This window comes from Euleptes europaea, chromosome 6, assembly GCF_029931775.1.
Source record: "Euleptes europaea isolate rEulEur1 chromosome 6, rEulEur1.hap1, whole genome shotgun sequence".
Taxonomy (NCBI): domain Eukaryota; kingdom Metazoa; phylum Chordata; class Lepidosauria; order Squamata; family Sphaerodactylidae; genus Euleptes; species Euleptes europaea.
The window spans coordinates 78451895-78471739 of NC_079317.1; the positions used below are offsets into that span (position 1 = coordinate 78451895).

At 40.7% G+C, this 19845-nt stretch overlaps 1 protein-coding gene across 1 annotated transcript in view; it reads left to right on the plus strand.

Annotated features, from left to right (window-relative positions):
- ELP4 (elongator acetyltransferase complex subunit 4) overlaps window positions 1-9901 on the plus strand; it is a 179974-nt gene extending 170073 nt beyond the window's left edge. The window contains exon 10 of the mRNA XM_056851933.1: window positions 9651-9901. Within this exon, the coding sequence (XP_056707911.1) occupies window positions 9651-9782 (132 nt within the window). The 3' untranslated portion in view covers window positions 9783-9901. The remainder of the gene's footprint in view (window positions 1-9650) is intronic.
- The last annotated feature ends 9944 nt before the right edge of the window (window positions 9902-19845 follow it).

Below are 19845 nucleotides of genomic sequence, written 5' to 3' on the forward strand. Positions count from 1 at the left end.
AAGTACTACATGAAATGCTCAGCACTACATGAAATGCTCAGCACAAGAGCTCTGCCCCAAGCCTTTGTTCCTGTTCTTCAAGGGAGGTGTCCTTTACCTGTATCAGTTTGCATGAGAATGAGTCAACGGATAGAACCAACACTGCTGAATGTTCAACCTTTGTTCAGTTAAAAGTTGGCATTTGTTAAAAGGAAGAGCTGTAAAGATCTCTGTTTGAAGCCCAGAAAATCAATAATTTATTTGCAGTCATAAACCATCAAATAAAGCGAAATTACATAGTTAAATAGTGTAGGGTGAAGCCCAGAAAAATGAAGGCTGTGGTCTTAGGCATACTCATTACGAATTGTCCAATTGAAGCCAGTGGGATTTCTATCAAGAAAAACATGTGGGAGTGAGCTATAAATGAATATAAGAATGTAAATAGAACCTGCTGTATCAGGGTAGTGATGCATCTTGTCCAGCATCATGTTTCACACAGAGGCCAATCAGTTGCCCTGGAGGGCTAATCAGCAGGGTATAAAGGCTGAAGGCCTCCCATGATGCTTCCTCCCAGCTCTGGTATTGAGAGGTTTGCTACCTCCGTATATGGAAGCTCCTTTCAGTCATCATGTTGATGGACCTATCCTCCATGAATCCCCTTTTAAAGCCCTGTATGCTTGTGGTTTGCATGCTTGTGTAAGAGCCAGCATGGTGTAGTGGTTATGCTGTCAGACTAGGACCTGGGAAACCCAGCTCCAAATCCCCACTCGCGTCATGGAAACTTGCTGGGTGACCTTAGGCCAGTCACACACACTCAGCCCTGAACCTGTCTAGTATTTGGATGGGAGACCTCCTAAGAATACTAGAGTCCTGATGTGGAGGCAGGCAATGGCAAATCACCAACTAACGTTTCTTGCTTGAAAACCCTACAAGGTCACCATAAGTCAGCTGTGACTTGACAGCAAAAAACAAACTTGTGGCCATCATTACCTTCACTGGCAGTGAATTCCATATGGACAAGATGAAATATGAAACTGTATCTGAAAGGATGATACTGTATTTACATTAATGTATATATCTCTGTGCAGTGGCCAGTCTGCATATCTTTGAAATCAGTAAAGTGAGGAGGAACCCTATCTTTAGTAAAAAATCAATTCAAATATGTCCATTGTCTTCCACAGAATGTAGTGCGACCCTTTGAGTTTGTAGGGCACTGAATACCTTTAAGTTAACACAAATTCTCTGTATATCAGATTTTTTGGAGTGCCTTGGTCAGTGTACTAACTATGCTATTATGAACTAGTCACTGTGCCATTCTGTCTTTCACACTTGTTGATGAATACACATCCTTAGAAGCCTGATATTATATACAAGATGAGAAATGCGAGCCTCGTTCTAATATACATGGAATAAATCTTTTTACAAGAAGCCACATAAAACAAAAGGGCTTTTATATATTTTTCTCCTTGTATTATGAGATTTAATATGTTAGGATGTGTACTATATTGTATTTTCATGTATGACTACTGAGGAAGGCCTATATGAGGCCAAAACTCATCTGGTCCTAGTTTGGTCCTAGTTTGGTCATTGTATGGATATCAACTGTGTATGTGTTATATGTAATTATGTGTCATATGTAATTATCTATTGGGAAGACTTAGCCTATACTATAGGCCCTGTGTTTTAAACTATACTGTGCACCATATTAAAACTTAAATATTTGTTGTTATTTTAGCGTTGTTCAGCTCAACCTTTTTTGTTTGGACTCTCTTGAAAGTAGCCAAACAATAAAGTAAATGAAGGCTGGCCAGGTGTTATTTATCTTTAGAAACATGATAAAGTCTATGCTGTAGGACGATTTCTATAAGCAGTTCCAAAATAAAGACCAATTGAAACCTTTTCAGGTTTTCAGCGACTAGGAAAAGAAATTGTGCACATATTCCTACTACACATAGCCCTGGGATGCCTCTGACTTTCTGTCTGTGCTGTTACAAGTATAACCTTCTACAGCCTCACAGCAGGCCCTGTAGGTCCATGAGAAAAAGCATATCCTATGACTGTGTTTGCATCGGCACCCGTTTTGGGCTTGTTTCCTCCCACCAGAGTACCAAAGACAACATTATATCAGTGGCAATAGCATCTTTTGATTGATCCTAGATGCTCCGTTGATGATGAGTTCTCCTAGAATCAGATTTAAAACAACTTAAGACTAAATATTGTGACAGGTTTGTGAACCACACTCTGAATTTGAGGTCCTAGTGGAGGTAATATTTTCAATGCATAAGTAGTTCAGCAAATGCTTAAAAGAGAATGTTCTTTAACACTTCTTTGTTTAATAAATCTTACTTGATGAGATAAATCTTGTTTGTCCATTATACGATAATTTACCAGAGAGGGGTTAGAAGGTGCTTGCAGAATGGAAAGCCAATCCCTGTGCATAAACCTAAACAATAGTGCATTGAAAGCTTCAGAAAAATACATCTTTTTAATAATGTGTTTATAAAATTAGGTGGTTTCTATCTCTAAAATGTGCTGGTTGTCATGTTCTAGTTATATATTCCCTATATAGTAAAGATAAGGTCATGATTTTGGAAAACTTCATGTTTCTGGAAAAGTTTAACTTTTGATAAAAGGGGTCTAAGAGGCATACAGTATGGCCTACTGAATCTTCCCTTTGGAGAGGATGTACTTTGTTTCTGATACGCTAGGCAGTGCCAGTTTTCTATTTTGGATACATTGGGAGAGAAAGCACTGTAAAATATGTTCCTTTTTATATTCAGCAAAATTGGAAGGGTCTCCAAATGTAGACCTATTTGCCTAAACAGATGGCAGTTACACTATACATTTCATGGACTGCTCATAAACTGTTTGACAGATTTGTAAAGCTAAGAATATCAAGCACTGGAGTGTCATATATGCATACATATATTTGTATTTGTGTACTGAAAGATAGAAACTCAATACCTCAAAAACCATTCCGCCAAGATTGTTGCAAGCAAAAAGTGCTCTAGACCTAAGAAAATTTGCTTATATAAAAAATGGAGAAGTGTAATGACCACACTGCATATCATACCACTGGTTCTCACAGTTTTTGAAGTGGGAGAGGGGCCATGGCTCAGTGGTAGAACATCTGCTTGGCATGCAGAAGGTCTCAGGTTCAGTCCTGGCATCTCCAGTTAAAGGGACTAGGCAAGTAGGTGATGTGAAAGACATCTGCCTGAGACCCTGGAGAGCACTGCCGGTCTGTGTACTCAATACTGACTTTGATGAACCAAGGGACTGATTCAGTATAAGGCATCTCCAGGTGTTCATGTGACTTATTTCTAAGCCTTATCTTTTGGAATCTGCTGCTTTGGTATGGTACGTCTTGGAGGCAGCAAGCTTGTGTTGGACCCATCCCCTCTCATGCTGCTAGTAGTCAAGAGCAAGCCAATGCCATATATGAGTGCTGGCAGTGCCATATAGACCGTGGTCCAGCTGAGACCTGGCAGTTGGCTGCATGGGTTCTGGAAGCAAGGGGCATAGGCTAATGTTCTCCCCTCTCAAACCGTTGGTGGTTAAAAGAGAGCTGAACTCTTATGGGAGTACTGATGGCACCAGAGGCTGAGGCCTGACTCAGACCTGGCTACAGCCAGCGCAGGTCAGGAGGCTTTGCCAGGACCCACCTTGGTCACTAACCTGGAAGGCTGAGCCCCTTTCTCTCTCTCTTTTAAAAAATGAGTAGGGACAAGGAGAGAATGTGGCAGCTCTACCCTCCTTTTCCCACTGCTGTGAGTAGTTGGATTTGGAGATTCTTCTTGCACCTTGAGGAGGAAGGTTTCTCACTAGCTCTTGATCTCAAGGCCGTTTGTTATCCTGTAACTGAGGCACAACTTTCCCTTTCTGATTTATAAACAACCATATACTTCTCAATAATTCACAGATGCATTTCAATATAATTCTGAGTTAACCTGCACGTTCTAGTGTGATATGGTACCCCATGGCTGACAATACATTCCTCCAAAAGGCAGTGAAATTGCCTGTGTTTGAGACCCCTGGCTCAAATAAAGTTAACACTGTATTTACTCAGATGCAATACGTTTTTTCCAACGTATGCTATCAAAGGGGGGGGGGAGAGGGGATCATCTTATATTTGTATATAAGTTATAGTTATGTCAAGTAATACTTTTTGTGTGTGCATAGAACATTTTTAAGAGGATTGTCTTACATTCAGGCTGTCTTCCTTTTGAGTAAATACAGCAGTTTTACAGGGCATTCCTGACCGGGCAGACTCGTCCACAGAATCCTTATGGGTGACGATTCCGGGCCCCAAAGGAGATTTAGTACTGGGGACCTTCGATCGGCCTCCTGACCAAATGGCTCAGGGTGATCTTGAGATGGAGAATGAAATTAGGGAAGCATGTAAAGGTAATGAAGTTATAATAATTGGAGACTTCAACTTCCCTCATATTGATTGAATAAATGTATGCTCTAGTCAAGCCAAAGAGATAAAATTTTTAGACATCCTAAATGACTGTGGCTCGAACAGTTGGTCATAGACCCAACCAGAGGGGAGGCGATCCTGGATTTAATACTCTGTGGTGCTGCCAGTGATTTAGTGCGGGATGTGGATGTAGTTGAGCCAGTTGGCAATAGTGATCACAATGGCATCAAATTTAATTTTTACGCAAATGGGAAAGTGACTGGGAAATCTCACACAATTACCTTCGACTTTAAAAGAGGGAACTTCTCTAAAATGAGAAAACTGGTAAAGAGGAAGTTGAAAGATAAGTTAGGAGGGTTAAATCTCTTGAAAAGGCTTGGGGGTTACTCAAGTCCACATTACTAGAGGCTCAGCTAGCTTGTATACCGCAGGTCAGGAAAGGTAGTAATAAGTCCAAGAGGTCACCACCATGGCTAACGGGGAAGGTGAAGGGAGCAATTAGAGAGAAAAAGTCTTCCTTCAGAGACTGGAAGGTTTGCCCAAACAAGGCGAACAGAAGCAAACACAAACTTGCACAAAGGAAATGCAAGCAGATAATTAGAGATGCAAAAAAAAAAAAAGATTTTGAGGGGCATACTGCTAAACACATCAAAACAAACAATAAGAAATTCTTTAAGTATATTAGGAGTAGGAAACCAGCTAGGGAAGCAGTTGGACCATTGGATGACAATGGGAGTAAAAACTCTAAGGGAGGATAAAGCAATTGCTGAAAAACTAAATGAATTCTTCTCATCTGTCTTCACTATTGAAGATACAGGGCATATTCCTTCTCGTGAACAGAGATTTTGGATAGGGAAAAATGAGGAACTGAGGCAAATAGTGGTAACAAGGCAGGAAGTCCTAGAACGTCTAGACAAACTGCAAACTAACAAGTCACAGGGACCAGACGGTATTCATCCTAGAGTTCTTCAAGAACTCAAATGGGAAATTGCTGAACTTCTAACAAAGATATGTAATATGTCCCTTCGATCAGCCTCTGTACCAGAGGCCTGGAGAATGGCCAATATAACACCCATTTATAAAAAAGGTTCTAGGGGGGACCCAGGAAATTACAGGCCAGTTAGCTTAACGTCTGTTCCGGGTAAATTAGTGGAAAGCATGATTAAAGATAGAATTGTCAAGCATATAGAAGGGCAAGGTCGGCTGGGCAAAACCCAACATGGCTTCTGTAAAGTAGGTCCTATCTCACTAACCCATTAGAGTTTTTTAAAAGCTTCAATAAGCATGTGGACAGGAATGAGCCTGTGGATATTGTGTATTTAGATTTCCAAAAAGCTTTTGACAAAGTCAAAAGTCCCCCACCAAAGATTTGTAAGCAAACTTCATAGTCACGGGATAAGAGGACAAGTCCTCTTATGGATTGAGAGCTGGCTGAAAAATAGGAAGCAGAGAGTAGGAATCGATGGTCAGTTCTCACAATGGCGGGATGTGAGCAGTGGGGTGCCTCAGGGATCTGTGTTGGGACCGGAGCTTTTCAACCTGTTCATCAATAACCTGGAGTTGGGGTTAAACAGTGAAGTAGCCAAGTTTGCAGATGACACCAAATTATTTGGGGTGGTTAAAACAAAATCGGATTGTGAAGAGCTCCAGAAGGATCTCTACATATTGGAAGAATGGGCATAAAAGAGAATAAAACTGCTGATATCATACTGCCCTTGTACAAATCTATGGTGAGACCACACTTGGAATACTGTGTACAGTTCTGGTCACCACACCTCAAAAAGGATATTACAGAGCTTGAGAAGGTGCAGAAAAGAGCAACCAAAATGATTAGGGGACTAAAATCAGACTGTGAAGAGCTCCAGAAGCATCTCTACATACTGGAAGAATGGGCATTAAAATGGCAAATGAGATTCAATGTAAGTGTAAAGTGATGCATATTGGGGCAAAAAATCCCAACTTCACATATACACTGATGGGATCCTTGCTGGCAGCGATAGACCAAGAAAGGGATCTTGGGGTGGTAGTGGATAGCTCAATGAAGATGTCAACCCAGTGTGCGGCTGCTGTAAAAAAGGCAAATTCCATGCTGGCCATAATTAGACGAGGAATAGAGAATAAAACTGCTGATATCATACTGCCCTTGTACAAATCCATGGTGAGACCACACTTGGAATACTGTGTACAGTTCTGGTCACCACACCTAAAAAAGGATATTACAGAGCTTGAGAAGGTGCAGAAAAGAGCAACCAAAATAATTAGGGAACTAGAGCAACTGTCCTATGGAGAGCGGTTAAGACGCTTAGGGCTGTTTAGCTTGGAAAGAAGGCGGCTAAGGGGAGACATGATAGAGGTCTATAAAATTATGCATGGTTTGGAGAGAGTGGACAGGGAGAAGTTTTTCTCCCTCTCCCATAATACTAGAACACGGGGTCATCTGCTAAAGCTGGAGGGTGAGAGATTCAAAACAGATAAAAGGAAGTATTTTTTCACACAACTCATAGTTAAATTGTGGAACTCCCTGCCCCAGGATTTGGTGATGGCTGCCAGCTTGGAGGGCTTTAAGAGGGGAGTGGACATATTCATGGAGGAGAGGGGTATTCATGGCTGTTAGTTAGAATGGATACTAGTCATGCTGCATACCTATTCTCTCTAGTATCAGAGGAGCATGCCTATTATTTTGGGTGCGGTGGAACACAGGCAGGATGGTGCTGCACCCATCTCCTGTGAATCACCCCCTCCTCCAGTGGTTGACCTCCGGTGAAAGCTCTCATAGACTATAATTATTCTGTTTTTTTACCCTTTTCGTTTATTTATTTTATTTACAATCCTTTCAACATATTTTTAAAGTTAATTTTTGCCATTTTTCCCCAATATACAAACACCTTTTGCCACTGTTCTTTGAATAGTTCTGCATCTTTGCCCTTTAAACTATTAGTAATTTTGGCCATTAACCGTATTAACACTAGTAACCTTTTCCAAAAGGATTTTAATTGCTGCAGAACAATATTTGTTATTTTACACTGTGGCCAACCTGTTGCTCTTGAGGGCCAACAAACAGGCATAGGGGCCCTCCCCTGATCGTGCCTCCTAGCACTACAATTTAGAGGTTTTCTGCCTCTAAATGTGAAGAATCCCTTTCATCAACATGGCATAAGATCAGGGTTCCAATAAAAAGTCATCTTGGACTTCAAAACACATCCTGTTTTTATAAAATATTTAATTGGACCTTGCCTTCTTTAAAGACAACAGGTAGTAGTTAGCTTGGCATCAAGGGAAACAAATGACAACACACAGAGTATCAGTAGAGAGAAGCCCCACAGAAGTTTCAGTGTAGAAGTAGAAGTATTTTAGTAGTATTCCAGGGTTAATTATTATGGCTTTCAGCTTATATAATGTCTTGACTCTGTTTCTTCATTGGCAGTAAATAATACTGAGAATATTAGCATTGCTTGATAATTTCACACAGGCGTTTTGAACCATAACGTAAAACTCTAGACCTTTAGTACTGCTCATCTTATTTTATTGTAGCTTCTACACATAATCTCGTAACGAACTTTCAAGCCCCTGTTGGTTAATAGACAGAATGTCTCAGATTCTTTTAACATTTCCTATTTATTGAATGCCCCATATATTGGAGACGGTGGCACAGTTTTTAAAGTTTGTTTTAAAAGCCCTCCAAACAGTTAATTAGATGGCAGTATCAACAAACAGCGCTATTCGATGTAACTGTCTTTTAACTGTTCTGTAAAGGGCACTTGTTAATATCTCCATTCCTTTTGTACCCTTCTGTATTATGTTTTTATGCCAATAAAGGAATGATGATGATGATGTACTGCAAAAATAATTTTTATGAGACAGACCATAGTTCAGCGGGAGAGCTGGAGGGCAGAGACATGGGTATGTCTGACATCACTATGTAATTTCCAGGTACAACCCAGAAGTGACAATGGGTAGTTCTAGCAATCGATGAAAGCTCTATGGTAAAACCCTAATGGTTTGGTTCTGCCAATGCACTGTAAACATGGTAGGGTCTCCATCATAAAGGTCTCATTGTTTAGTGTTGGCTGTTGTGTTAATGATAAGATGTTTAAATTTTTAGTATATATTATGGCCAGGCACCAAAGAGCCTGGGGTTTGGGTTTACCACCAGATAAAGTTACAATTTGAGGCTAAATGTGTGGCACCCCAAGAAAGGGCCTTCTCAGTCAGGACACCAAAATTATGGAATTTCTTCCCCAAGGGTATATTTCTTTCCCCCCTCTATCATTATCTTCCACCAGCTGGTAGACTTCTCTGTTTCTCTTTGGCATTCCTTCACTGACCCTCCTTTCCATTTATGTATTTATGTGTTTTGTCTAATAGTTTTATATACGTGTATTTTAAAGTTTGTGTTAATTTTTTTGGTTGTTCACCACCTTAAGGACCCTAAGTTGGGTGGAAAGTTGGCATAAAAATGTTTTAAATAAAAATAAATAATAAAATCTGCTCAGTTTCAAAAGTGGTTTGCCACGTGGATTGGGGGGGAAGGGACTGCTGTTTAACAAACACAATCCTCCAAAAGCCTTTTTGGGGTTGCAGGATTAGTTGGTGCCATTCTTTAGATCCCAGCTGATATATTTATTTTTGCGACATAGAAACAGAGTCATTTTTAACATTAACCAAACTAGTACATATTTTGATTGGAGACAGAAGGTAGTGGGAGGCAAGGCCTCCAGTAATAAATAAATGCTTTAAATGTGGAGCTGGGTCCAAAAAGCTGCTTAGGCTTATGGGAGGGAATTCTGCTAGGTTACTGGGATTTTTACTTTTTCATTTTGAACAAGCACATACCATATCACCAACTGCTTTGGAAACTGTGGGGCATGTAAGATGGGGGAGCACTGTTTCAGAAAACAAGCACAAAGCCCCCTTCTTGGGTTCACAGAACTAACTTCAAAGTTCTTTAAGCCCTGCATTTGGATTTGGGTTCCGAAAATGCTTGTGAAGAAAGTGAAATCTGATTGGGGGAAATGCCAGTTTGACTGTTTAAAACCATCGTAAGAAACATACAAGACAATCTGAACATCACCTTGGAAAAATTGTTCTGATAAGGATTTGCTGTGCTAAAATAACTGTATGTTGGCAGGGAACAGTGGTGTTTTTTGAAATGTGCTATCTAAAGAAAACTTAATTATAATTGTAATCTCTCTCTCTCTCTCTCTCTCCTCTCTCCTTTTCCCCCCACCCTTAAAAACTCCTGCCATAGCGATTGCATTTGCCTCCAGACTTGTCAGACACAGTGAGCCGCACAAGCAAACAGGATCTGGCAGAATCCACCAAATTGCTGAGCTCAGGATGTAGCGCTATGGCCATAGGCAAGAAGCACCTGGACTTCTAGTGATTTCTACTTAGCAGTTTCACTCCGATTTATATGGCACTCTAATTATGACTGTTAATGACTTGTGTAAATATTTTTCTTAATGATTGTGACCCAGTAGTCTTTTAAAAAATCTAACTTGCAAGATGTGTGCCTTATTTCCTTATTCTGTTAAAAAAAATTATTTGTAAATGTACATTTTTCTGCAGTAGACAAATATATTCTATATTTAGAGGCAATGGCCCTTTTGAAAAGTTACAGGATTTTCTTCATTGTTATTGTTAAAGTTCAAGTCACTTACATTTTACACACTTCATGGAATTATTGTAATATAAATTGTAAACCAGTATTGTAAATAAAATAATAAGTTCTCTATCATGTGTTTTTTTGATGTCAAACAACCATTGTTCTAGAAAAAGGAATTTTGTTGCCCTGATCATAGTTAAATCAAAATATGACAAATTATACAATATCTAGCCAATTAAGTGAATGCGCAAGAGTATTTCCTACATATTCTTCTATGTCAGTAATTAAGGTAATGGAGAAAATAGTTTTCTTATGGTAAAAAGTACATTACAAATCATTTCTTTGCCTTATTGGTTAATAAATATATTAACATGCTCTTGAGTGAATTTATTTTAAAAAAGAAAAATAATTGCTCCTTTAATGTAGTTCAAAACGGTAATCCTGGACAACTGAAGTCAGCACTATGAAATTATGTCAACAGACATTATTCAAGATTGAAATTCAAACTGACAGCTACATTAATGCTAGAAAACCAGGAGAGGTGCATTGGAGCTTGGGGAAGAGATATCACTGAAATAAATATACTGCGCAGCCAAAAATAAAACTAATTCAGGATTTCATACAATTGTGTATATGCTATTTGTAAATGTATGAATATTTCCCATCTAGGTAAAATACATAAATATGTATTGCCATCATGATTTGCATATTTGTATAGAGCTAATATACAAACTAGAAGGGTGGGCAGATACCACAAAATGCTTTTCAGTGGTGCCCTGTGAATGATGTTGTATGGAGTTTTATAAGTTGTGCTTTGGGGCAACAGTAGCTCTAATTGAAAATAAAGAAATAATCCTCCATAGAACTTTCCATGAAATTCATTTTTGGATTCAACATTCAGTTCTTGTCTTAAACTACAATCTAATATAGTTGAGCTGAAATATACCCCCCCACAAACCTCAAACATTGACTGTAATAATGTTAATGTATTTTGATGGGATTTGAGCAAAAGTATTGGTTAAACGATTTACTTTTTATAACACTGTGAGTAAAATGGAGACATAGCTTTTAAAACTGTCTAATATGATGAATGTCAATCATTTAAAAAAACCCACTGTACCATAAACACATACTGTATACAGCTTTTATTCTGAATTAGAATAATTGAACCAATGACAGTGATTTGCCAGGATGTCAAATCTATCCATCATATCCTGTCACTACCAGTTTATTTTTTTCTGATCAAAATCAAAAAGACTACTGTTTTGTCATTCACTATTTCATTAGAGGTAACAATTGAGGTTTTTTTTCTTTCTTTTTTAAAGATATGTCTGGTTTTTTTTAATTTCTAAAGACACAAATCCTTTTTTAAATCTATTCAAAATAAAGTTTCAGAACTGAGCTGTCAGTTTCATAAAGCTAATAGACATCTACATTCTTATACCTATATATCACTACTGCTTTCAAATCATTTCTTTTACCTCGTATATAATATGGAACAGAAATTCTCAAGAGAATTTGAATGGAGATTTGTGAAGATATTCAATAGATCAGGTATAACAAAATTAACACTTTACTTACTCAATTATGTTTTTAACAAAAACACCATAGGAATCTTGTGTAGGATATAAATTTTTTAGCCATGGTTATTAAATTAGTTTAAGTATTATCAATTATTAAATTAGTTGTCAGCATGCTTAATAAGATTTGATTGAGCAGACTGTCTGCAAATACCACTAAAACAGCTATTTTCTAGTTTACATATGACTTAACTACATCACTATGTGTGGGTGAGTGCAAACATATAAATATGCATTTATAAGAGCAACCATTTCAAATTGTAAAATGGGGTTGGCATAGAAACCCGAAGTTTAAAAAAAGAAAAGAGATCCTTCAGTGAAATGTATGTTAAATGCTTTTCTGTTTCACTAAGCATGCTATGTGAAATTAATGTTGCAGCATACAAATATACAGTGTTGTTCACTTAAGGAAAGAAAAAGAGCAAAATACTATTCTTCCAAAAATATTTTATAACTGGCAGTAATTTGGTTTATTTAGGAAAGCTGGAGAAAAATAGTTACACCCTGTATGATAAGCAGCGTAAACAAACATTCCATAGGATACACTAAGTAATGAGCTTGTTTCTTCACGCAAAATAAAATAATAATGCTTTTACATGCAATGTCCCCTTTCCATATCTACCATTCCCTATACCTAATATGAAACTGTCAGTGTCCTATACACATTTGTTTCCTGTAACAAATGTATAGGGTCTAACCTTTAGACTAAGAGCACAGTTTCTCCCCATGTGGGTGCATCTGGCTGCACACAGAGGAATCAATGGGGTTGCTAACCTCCAGGTGGTCACTAGAGATCTCCCGCTATTACAACTTATCTCCAGGCGATAGAGATCAGTTCCCCTGGAGAAAATGGCCACTTTGGCAATTGGACTCTATGCCATTGAAGACTATCCCCAAACCCCGCCCTCCTCAGGCTTCGCCCCAAAAATCTTCAGGTATTACCCAACCTGGGGCTGGCAACCCTAGGAAACAGATAGGGTTGCCAACTTCCAGGTAGTAGCTGGAGATCTCCTGCTATTACAACTGATCTCCAGCCGATAGAGGTAAGTTCCCCTGGAGAAAATGGCTGCTTTGGCAATTGGACTCTATGGCATTGAAGTCCCCTCCCCAAACCCCGCCCTCCTCAGGCTCCACCCCAAAAACCTCTCGCCGGTAGTAAAGAGGGACCTGGCAACCCTAGAAACAGGGTTCAAGAGAGTGTTGTGACTCCATCCCAGTCTCTCTTGCAAATAGGCACTTGTGCCTACCTGGTAATGCATCATGTTCTAAGGCCCTTTGAGAACTACTCCTCAGTTGAAGCATCTTGGGCCTGGTTTGTATATTTACAGAATGAGATAGTATGCTCCTGAGGTGGTGATTTATCATGATTGCAGGGGGAAATCTCATTTTTAAGTAGAAAACTAGCACAGTGCAAAAATGTGTATCTTTGTGTATTGTCTGCAAGTGTTCATCATCCCAAAATAACAGGGAGTTCTAGCATTATTGACTGAAAGACAAAGCCCACCCAAATCAATACTGATAAATGTCAACTGCATCACCTTGTTTATTTGTTTCGCTTCCTCCAACTAATGTTCAGCACACATGCCAGTAGTCAGGCAATGAGCATGGAAGAGTGTAGAGTAAATCACCTGATACCTGAGGCCATCTCCTCCCCTTTTGCAGACAGATAAGTCCCTTTCAAGTAAGAGTCTGTTTTCTCCTAGACCAAACTTTGCAACTGTAAGACTGGCTTCCTATTAGCTCCTCCTTTCCCCCATGACAGCATGCACAATAGCTGTTTTGTGGGACTGAGAGAAAACAGACCCACTGAAAGCCCATTGCCTGCTTATTGAAACTGCCTGTATGGGAAGGATATTGTCTGGATGCAGTCCAAAGAAGGCCTGTTCAGGTGTTCAGAACAGTGTACATACATAGAGGGAGTGGCATCGCACCACTGGCCTGAACACACACACATGCCTCTGAATGACTACAGTATGTCCCTGGGCGCGTGCAAATGTGTATACACAGCCTCTTTCATGTAATCAAGGATGCAGCAAAAACAGGAATCCCAGCCAAATGGAGGTACCAAGTGTATGAACACAAAGGTCATTCAGTTGTATGCACAGATATCCAGAGCCAGGTCACCATATGCAGTTGCAGAACCTGAACAGGGGTTAAAGGATAAATAATCACATCACTCACTCAGGGTGTAGCTTTACATTATCTGAACTACTATGGCTTACAGTGTTAGACCAGGGAGAACCAGGTTCAAATCCCCACTGTTCCATGGAAGGTCACTGCATGACCCTGAGCCAGTCACACTGTCTCCGCCAAACCTACCTCGCACACTTGTTTGTGTGAGGATAAATACAGAGAAGAATCATATTGCAAGCTGCTCTGGGTCTCAAATGGCAAGAAAAGTGGGGCATTAATTGTGTGTATGTGTTGTTCTTGTGTTGTCCTTTTAATAAGATAATGCCTGGAACTCAATTCCCAGGCATGTGGAGGCCTGAATTGAGATTGTAGCATGTAAGAAGGGCCTTAAATCTGCCCCCCCCCACACACACACACACAAACACAATTTTTCTGACCTGAAACAGCCCCAGCGAGCTGTTGTTTTCCCTGCTGGGAAAATGTACATGTAGCCCTCAGTACATGTACCTTTACTCAACAGGGTCAAGCAGCTTCCTGGGGGCCAATTTGTGTCAGAAAAATGACATGGAGGGACTTAAGCCCCGTCTCCCACTCACTGTAGGGCCAGTCCAAATTGGATTTCCCACCTCTCCCCAAGTACCTAGGAATTAAGTTCAAGGGGCAGAGCTCGTAATGCAAGTCTGGAAGTCCTCACGATAAACCCAGGACGGGTGCAAGTAAAATGTCATGTATACTTTGGCACTCAGACTTCCCTCATATTTCCATGAATTTGAACTACATATTAACACATTTTAAAAGACTGCTCTCCTACCTTATTTTATATACCTGACAGCCACACTCTCGCTTGGATGAAAGATACTGAGATCATTGTTTGAGTTCAATGTAATTTGAAAGAGCGTCTTAGGGGATAGGGATATCATTTGCCCTTTTGTGGGGGGGAACAGAGTCTTCTTGTTTGGTTACTTTATTTTTTAGGAAAAGATATGAAGCGCCACTTGAGAGGTAAGTGCATACAGAATAAATACCCTTGGGGATTAGTCTGGTTTTGATTTCTCAACAGCAGCAAGCAAGGCCGTGACTTTCCTCCTGATTTCGCATTATCTGATTTTCTTGTGAGTCCGAGAGACAGTTTGTCAGTGAATTTTTCAAATGAAATTGTGCGGTTTCAAGTATGTCTGGATGTTATTGTGACTAACATCTATGCCACTATCCACTAACAGCAACAAAAACCACAGGTGCTTTTCTCCCAAATGCCAGACATATATAGGCTGGACAACACCTCAGTGACTCATCTGTCCACAGTCAGAAGATATCGATTCCCTTTCCTAGCACTAAGCCATGAGACTGAAATTGGTTCTGATGCTAAGCTCTGCTGAGCCTAACTCAGACCCTAAAATAATCAGTTATTTAAACTTTAAGGAAATAAATTGTTTGGTTTAACACATTGGATGGTTTCATTTATTTATTTATGATCCACATGTAAACTCAAGCAAGTGTTTCTTGATACTATAAAAGCTTCAGGGTATTTTTGATGGACTCTGTTTCTGTGACTTGGAATAGCTCTGCTGATATCCCTTCTGCTCCTGGTGATTTGTTTCTTCCAATTGCTCTCAGTGCAGTTTTCACTTTCTAAAACTGTAGATTCTTCTTCAAAAGATTGTTCTTGGAAGGAATCTGGCATCCTTTCATCTCTTCAGCATAGTTCCTCAGTGTATTGTTCCCATCTTTTCTTAATTTAGTCCTGTTCAGTTAATGTTGGTCTTTCAGCATTCCCAACCATGCTTTTAATTCCAATATTCTACATCTAAGTAAAGATGAAGGAAAGCACAATAAGGCACTGGCACTTAGAAGCCACAGGACAGGGATCCAGAGAACTGTGAGTAGAGATCCATTCATGAAATGGATCTTGTCTGCCTCCCCCTTCTTACTGCATGCAAACCTCTGAGCTTATAAGAAGCCATTCATGGGAGTCAAGGGTCCCTCAATAACAGTGCAGGGTGTGGCTCAGCTGGAGGACGGAATCAATGGAAATCTCAGATGCTTCTACTCATAGAATCATAGAGTTGGAAGGGACCAGCAGGGTCATCTAGTCCAACCCCCTGCACAATGCAGGAAATTCCAAACTACCTCCACCCCCGGTTACCCCCACTACATGCCCACAAGAAGACCAAGATGCATTCCCTCTCATCATCTGCTTGCTCCCTCAAATGATGGCGGTTTGGGGTTGGATCTAATCAAGGTGTCCTGAGAGCAGTCACTTTTTAAAATCCAGGAAGGGAGTTTATAATAAGGAGAAAAGGGTTTTTAGCAAGAGTATTAAAATAGAATGTTGGTGAGGGGAGAAACACTGCCAATAGTGCCTACGCGGAAGAAAAGCATCAGCTAGCAATTTTAAAAGGTAATAGAAGAAACATAATGAAAGACAAAATAAATGTAAAAAAGAATTACAAAAGGATGTTCACAACCCCATCACAAAGCTTTCAGCGTATAAAGCAAAAGCAGCTAGAAGGAGTATACACCAATTCAGTTTAAGTTAAATTATAAGTCATTAATTATATTTCAATAAAAACTGACAGAAAGAGGAGTCGAAAAAATTACGGAGATACTCATAAATATTTCTGAAGTAGTCTACACAAGCATCAGAAAAGAGGTGGTAATGAAGCAGCAGAGTACAGAACAGCCTGTACTGCTTCAGACTACCCGTGCAGGGTTACATTTGTCAGAAATTATTCTATATTTTTCAACAATTCTTTTAGATAAATTTCTTCTGGATGAGTGTGTGTGTGTGTGTGTGTGTGTGTGTGTGTGTGTGTGTGTGTGTGTGTGTAAAGTGCCACCAAGTCACAGCCAGTTTATGGCACTCCCAGCAAGGGGTTTTCAAGGCAAGTGAGAAGCAGAGGTGGTTTGCCATTGCTTCCCTCTGTAGAGTCTTCCTTGGTGGTCTCCCTTCCAACTACTGACTCTGCTTAGCTTCTGAGATCTGATAAGATTGGGCCATACCATGCCATCTTCCCTCTCTGAATAATTCCCTGTAAATTGAAAATTAGCACAGCCCACAAAAGATGTTTTGTCCCTGATGTGCTAATTGCTAATTTGCAGGGCATTTTTACATGGGAGAGCATTAAGCAGGGAATCCACGCCCCAACAGTACAAAGTGATATAGCCCATTCTACCACCTCTGGATCTGACTACCACATTTCACTGCATGGGGAGTCAAGATCAGTGACATGAACAGCTGTGTTCATGATGGGCACAAATGCAGCATGTTCTCCTGCCTTCTCACCACCAACTCTGCTAGAGATGACTCAGTAGAACTGTGCAGTTTCTCACTATCCTGAGGAGAGAGAAGAGGCTAGAGATCATATGCTTTTATTCAGTTTGTCAGCACACATAATAGAAATTGGTCCCTCAAAATGTTGCTGTAATCAAAAGCAGTTCACAGCCCACCTAGTGCTATACCTTCCTCTCCATATTCCCCACGAAGACAGCTCCCCCATTCAAATTCTACCTGATATCTCAGGGCGTTGCAACAAGTTATACTTTTCCTGCGTTCATAATGAGAGCCAGTGTGGTGTAGTGGTTAAGAACGGTGGTTTGGAGTGGGGGAGTCTGATCTGGAGAACCGGGTTTGATTCCCCACTCCTCCACATGAGCCGCGGACGCTAATCTGGTGAACTGGATTTGTTTCCCCACTCCTACACACGAAGCCAGCTGGGTGACCTTGGGCAAGTCACATTCTCTCCGCCCCACCTACCTCACAGGGTGTCTGTTGTGGGGAGGGGAAGGGAAGGTGATTGTAAGCGGGTTTGATTCTCCCTTAAGTGGCAGAGAAAGTTGGCATATAAAAGCCAACTCTTCTTCTTTCCCTGGGACTGCTTGAAAGATGAGGCCCCTAGTTTCAGTCTTGGAACTGTCTTCCCAGGCACATGAGGCCCTGATTCAAATCAGGACTGTGGTGGGTGTGAAGAGGGGGCTTAAGCCTTCCCTCCCACACTGTTCTCCTGACCTGAAATGGCCCAGAGGAGCCACCATTGCTCCTCTAGGGAAACTTGCCTGTGGTACACACATTGATGGGGTGCATATGTAACGTTTCTATAGCAGGGCCAAAAGCAGCTCACCAGAGTCATTTCAGGTGAAGAAAATGGCATGGGGGAAAGGCTTAATATCCCTCCGCGTGTATCCTGCAGTCCCCATCTAAATAAGGCTCCCTTGCAGCTGGGAACTGTGTTCTAATCATGAAGGTGTCCGACCTCATTTGTCAACCAGATCCTGGGACAGAGCCACCAAAAGTGTAGCATGTGATTAGGTGCTCAGGAGAGAGTGTGAGCAAATGGCCTTTTGTTTCATCTCAAGCCTTTATTTTCCTTATGACAGAAAATAAGGGTGTGTGGTGAAATGGCAAAAGAGAAAGGGGACAAAGGCTGTAACAGATCTGTTTTGTTTCAGAGAACAGTTTATGATACAGAAAGGGAGAGGGGAAGACTGATGATCCTTAACCAAGACTGATGGCCTAACTACATGTTACAAAGTCTTGGGTCACGTCTGGGTTTGCCATGAGAACTTCAATCATACAAGAGTTGAGAGTTCTCCTCTGGGAATTCCGTTCCCAGACATGCAGGACTCCAATTGGGATCAGGACCATGGTACACTGGGAGATGGTGCTTAAGCCCCCCCCCCCCGGTGCTGTTTTCCCAACTTGAAATGGCCTTGGAGGCACTGTTTTTTTTGTTGAGGAAGCCTACAGTACACGTGGAGCCTCCAACAGGGCACATAGTGTCCTTGAGGCGATTCCAGGTCAGGAAAATGGGAGGAGACTTAAGCACCCGTTCTCCACACAGCACAGTCTCCATCTGAATCAGGCCCTCATCTGCCCGGAAACTAAGTTCCCAAGGGGGTGAACTTGCAGCTCACATCTGATTGAAAGTCCTTGTGACAGAGCTGGAGGACCTTGTAATGTGTAGTTAGGCCCTTTGAGGTATTATTTCTTTTATTTATTTAGGATATTTCTATGCTGCCTCTTCAAAGTCCTGCTCCAAGTAGTTGTTGTTTGTCTAGCACTAGGCAGAGCAAGGGCTTTCCCACTTACTTACTTCTGCCAACAAACAGGCTCCATTCATAATGAGATTTTGCCAGCAGCTGGCAATGCAAGGAAGCCCAGGATGGCATCCAGGAATTCTGATGGAAGGCAGGAAGGGTGGCAAGCGGCAGAATAATTGAGGTTTACAAACAAACTGTAGTCTGTTATGTATATGTGGTAGACAAATGAGTTATGCTACACACCGTGGGCTAAACCAACCACTGTTTATCATGATGTCTGAGCACAACCTATCTTGTCAACTATACAAGAAACGCCAGCAAATGATGTAGAAGGTTCATATAGTATTGTGAAGGGTCCCAGAAGGAAGCACTGTATAAATATGCCTCAATAAAGAGGAGGGAGAACTGTATTTAGCCAGGTAAAGTATAAGTAATGTTGCTCTTCTTTCTAAAAAGGGGTGAGGGAACCTGGAGAAAGACATCAAAAAGGAAAAATTAGTATACCAAACATTTATAACAGTCCAAAGCACATTGGTATGAAGGTGTATGAGGAAATGAAACTAAGGACAGAATTACACATTTTACGAAGCAATGTGATTTTTTTAAAGACTGATTTCCACCCACAAAATTCAATTGCTGAGGGTGCAATTTGGACTGGAAAACTGGCACAGGTGAGAGGTTTCTTAACTTTTTCACATTTGAAAATCACTCCACCAACTGGATGGAACAATACAGGTACCTGAGAATAGCTTGGGGATAGACTTTCAGTGGGGGGGGGGGGAAACAGCACAAGAGAAGAGTTAAGAAGCCTGTCTCCTCACACCCATTTTGTACTTCAGATTGCAGTCTCAGTGGATGCATTTGTTAAAAAGAAAGAAAGAAAAATATCTTAAACATGAATCACAGATTGGTGTGTAACATATAACATGTACTTCCCAATATACAAACTTTGTACATAGGGTTGCCAGGTCCCTCTTCACCACTGGCGAGAGGTTTTTGGGGCAGAGCCTGAGGAGGGCAAGGTTTGGGAAGGAGAGGAACTTCAATGCCAAAGTAGCCGTTTTCTCCAGGTGAACTGATCTCTATCG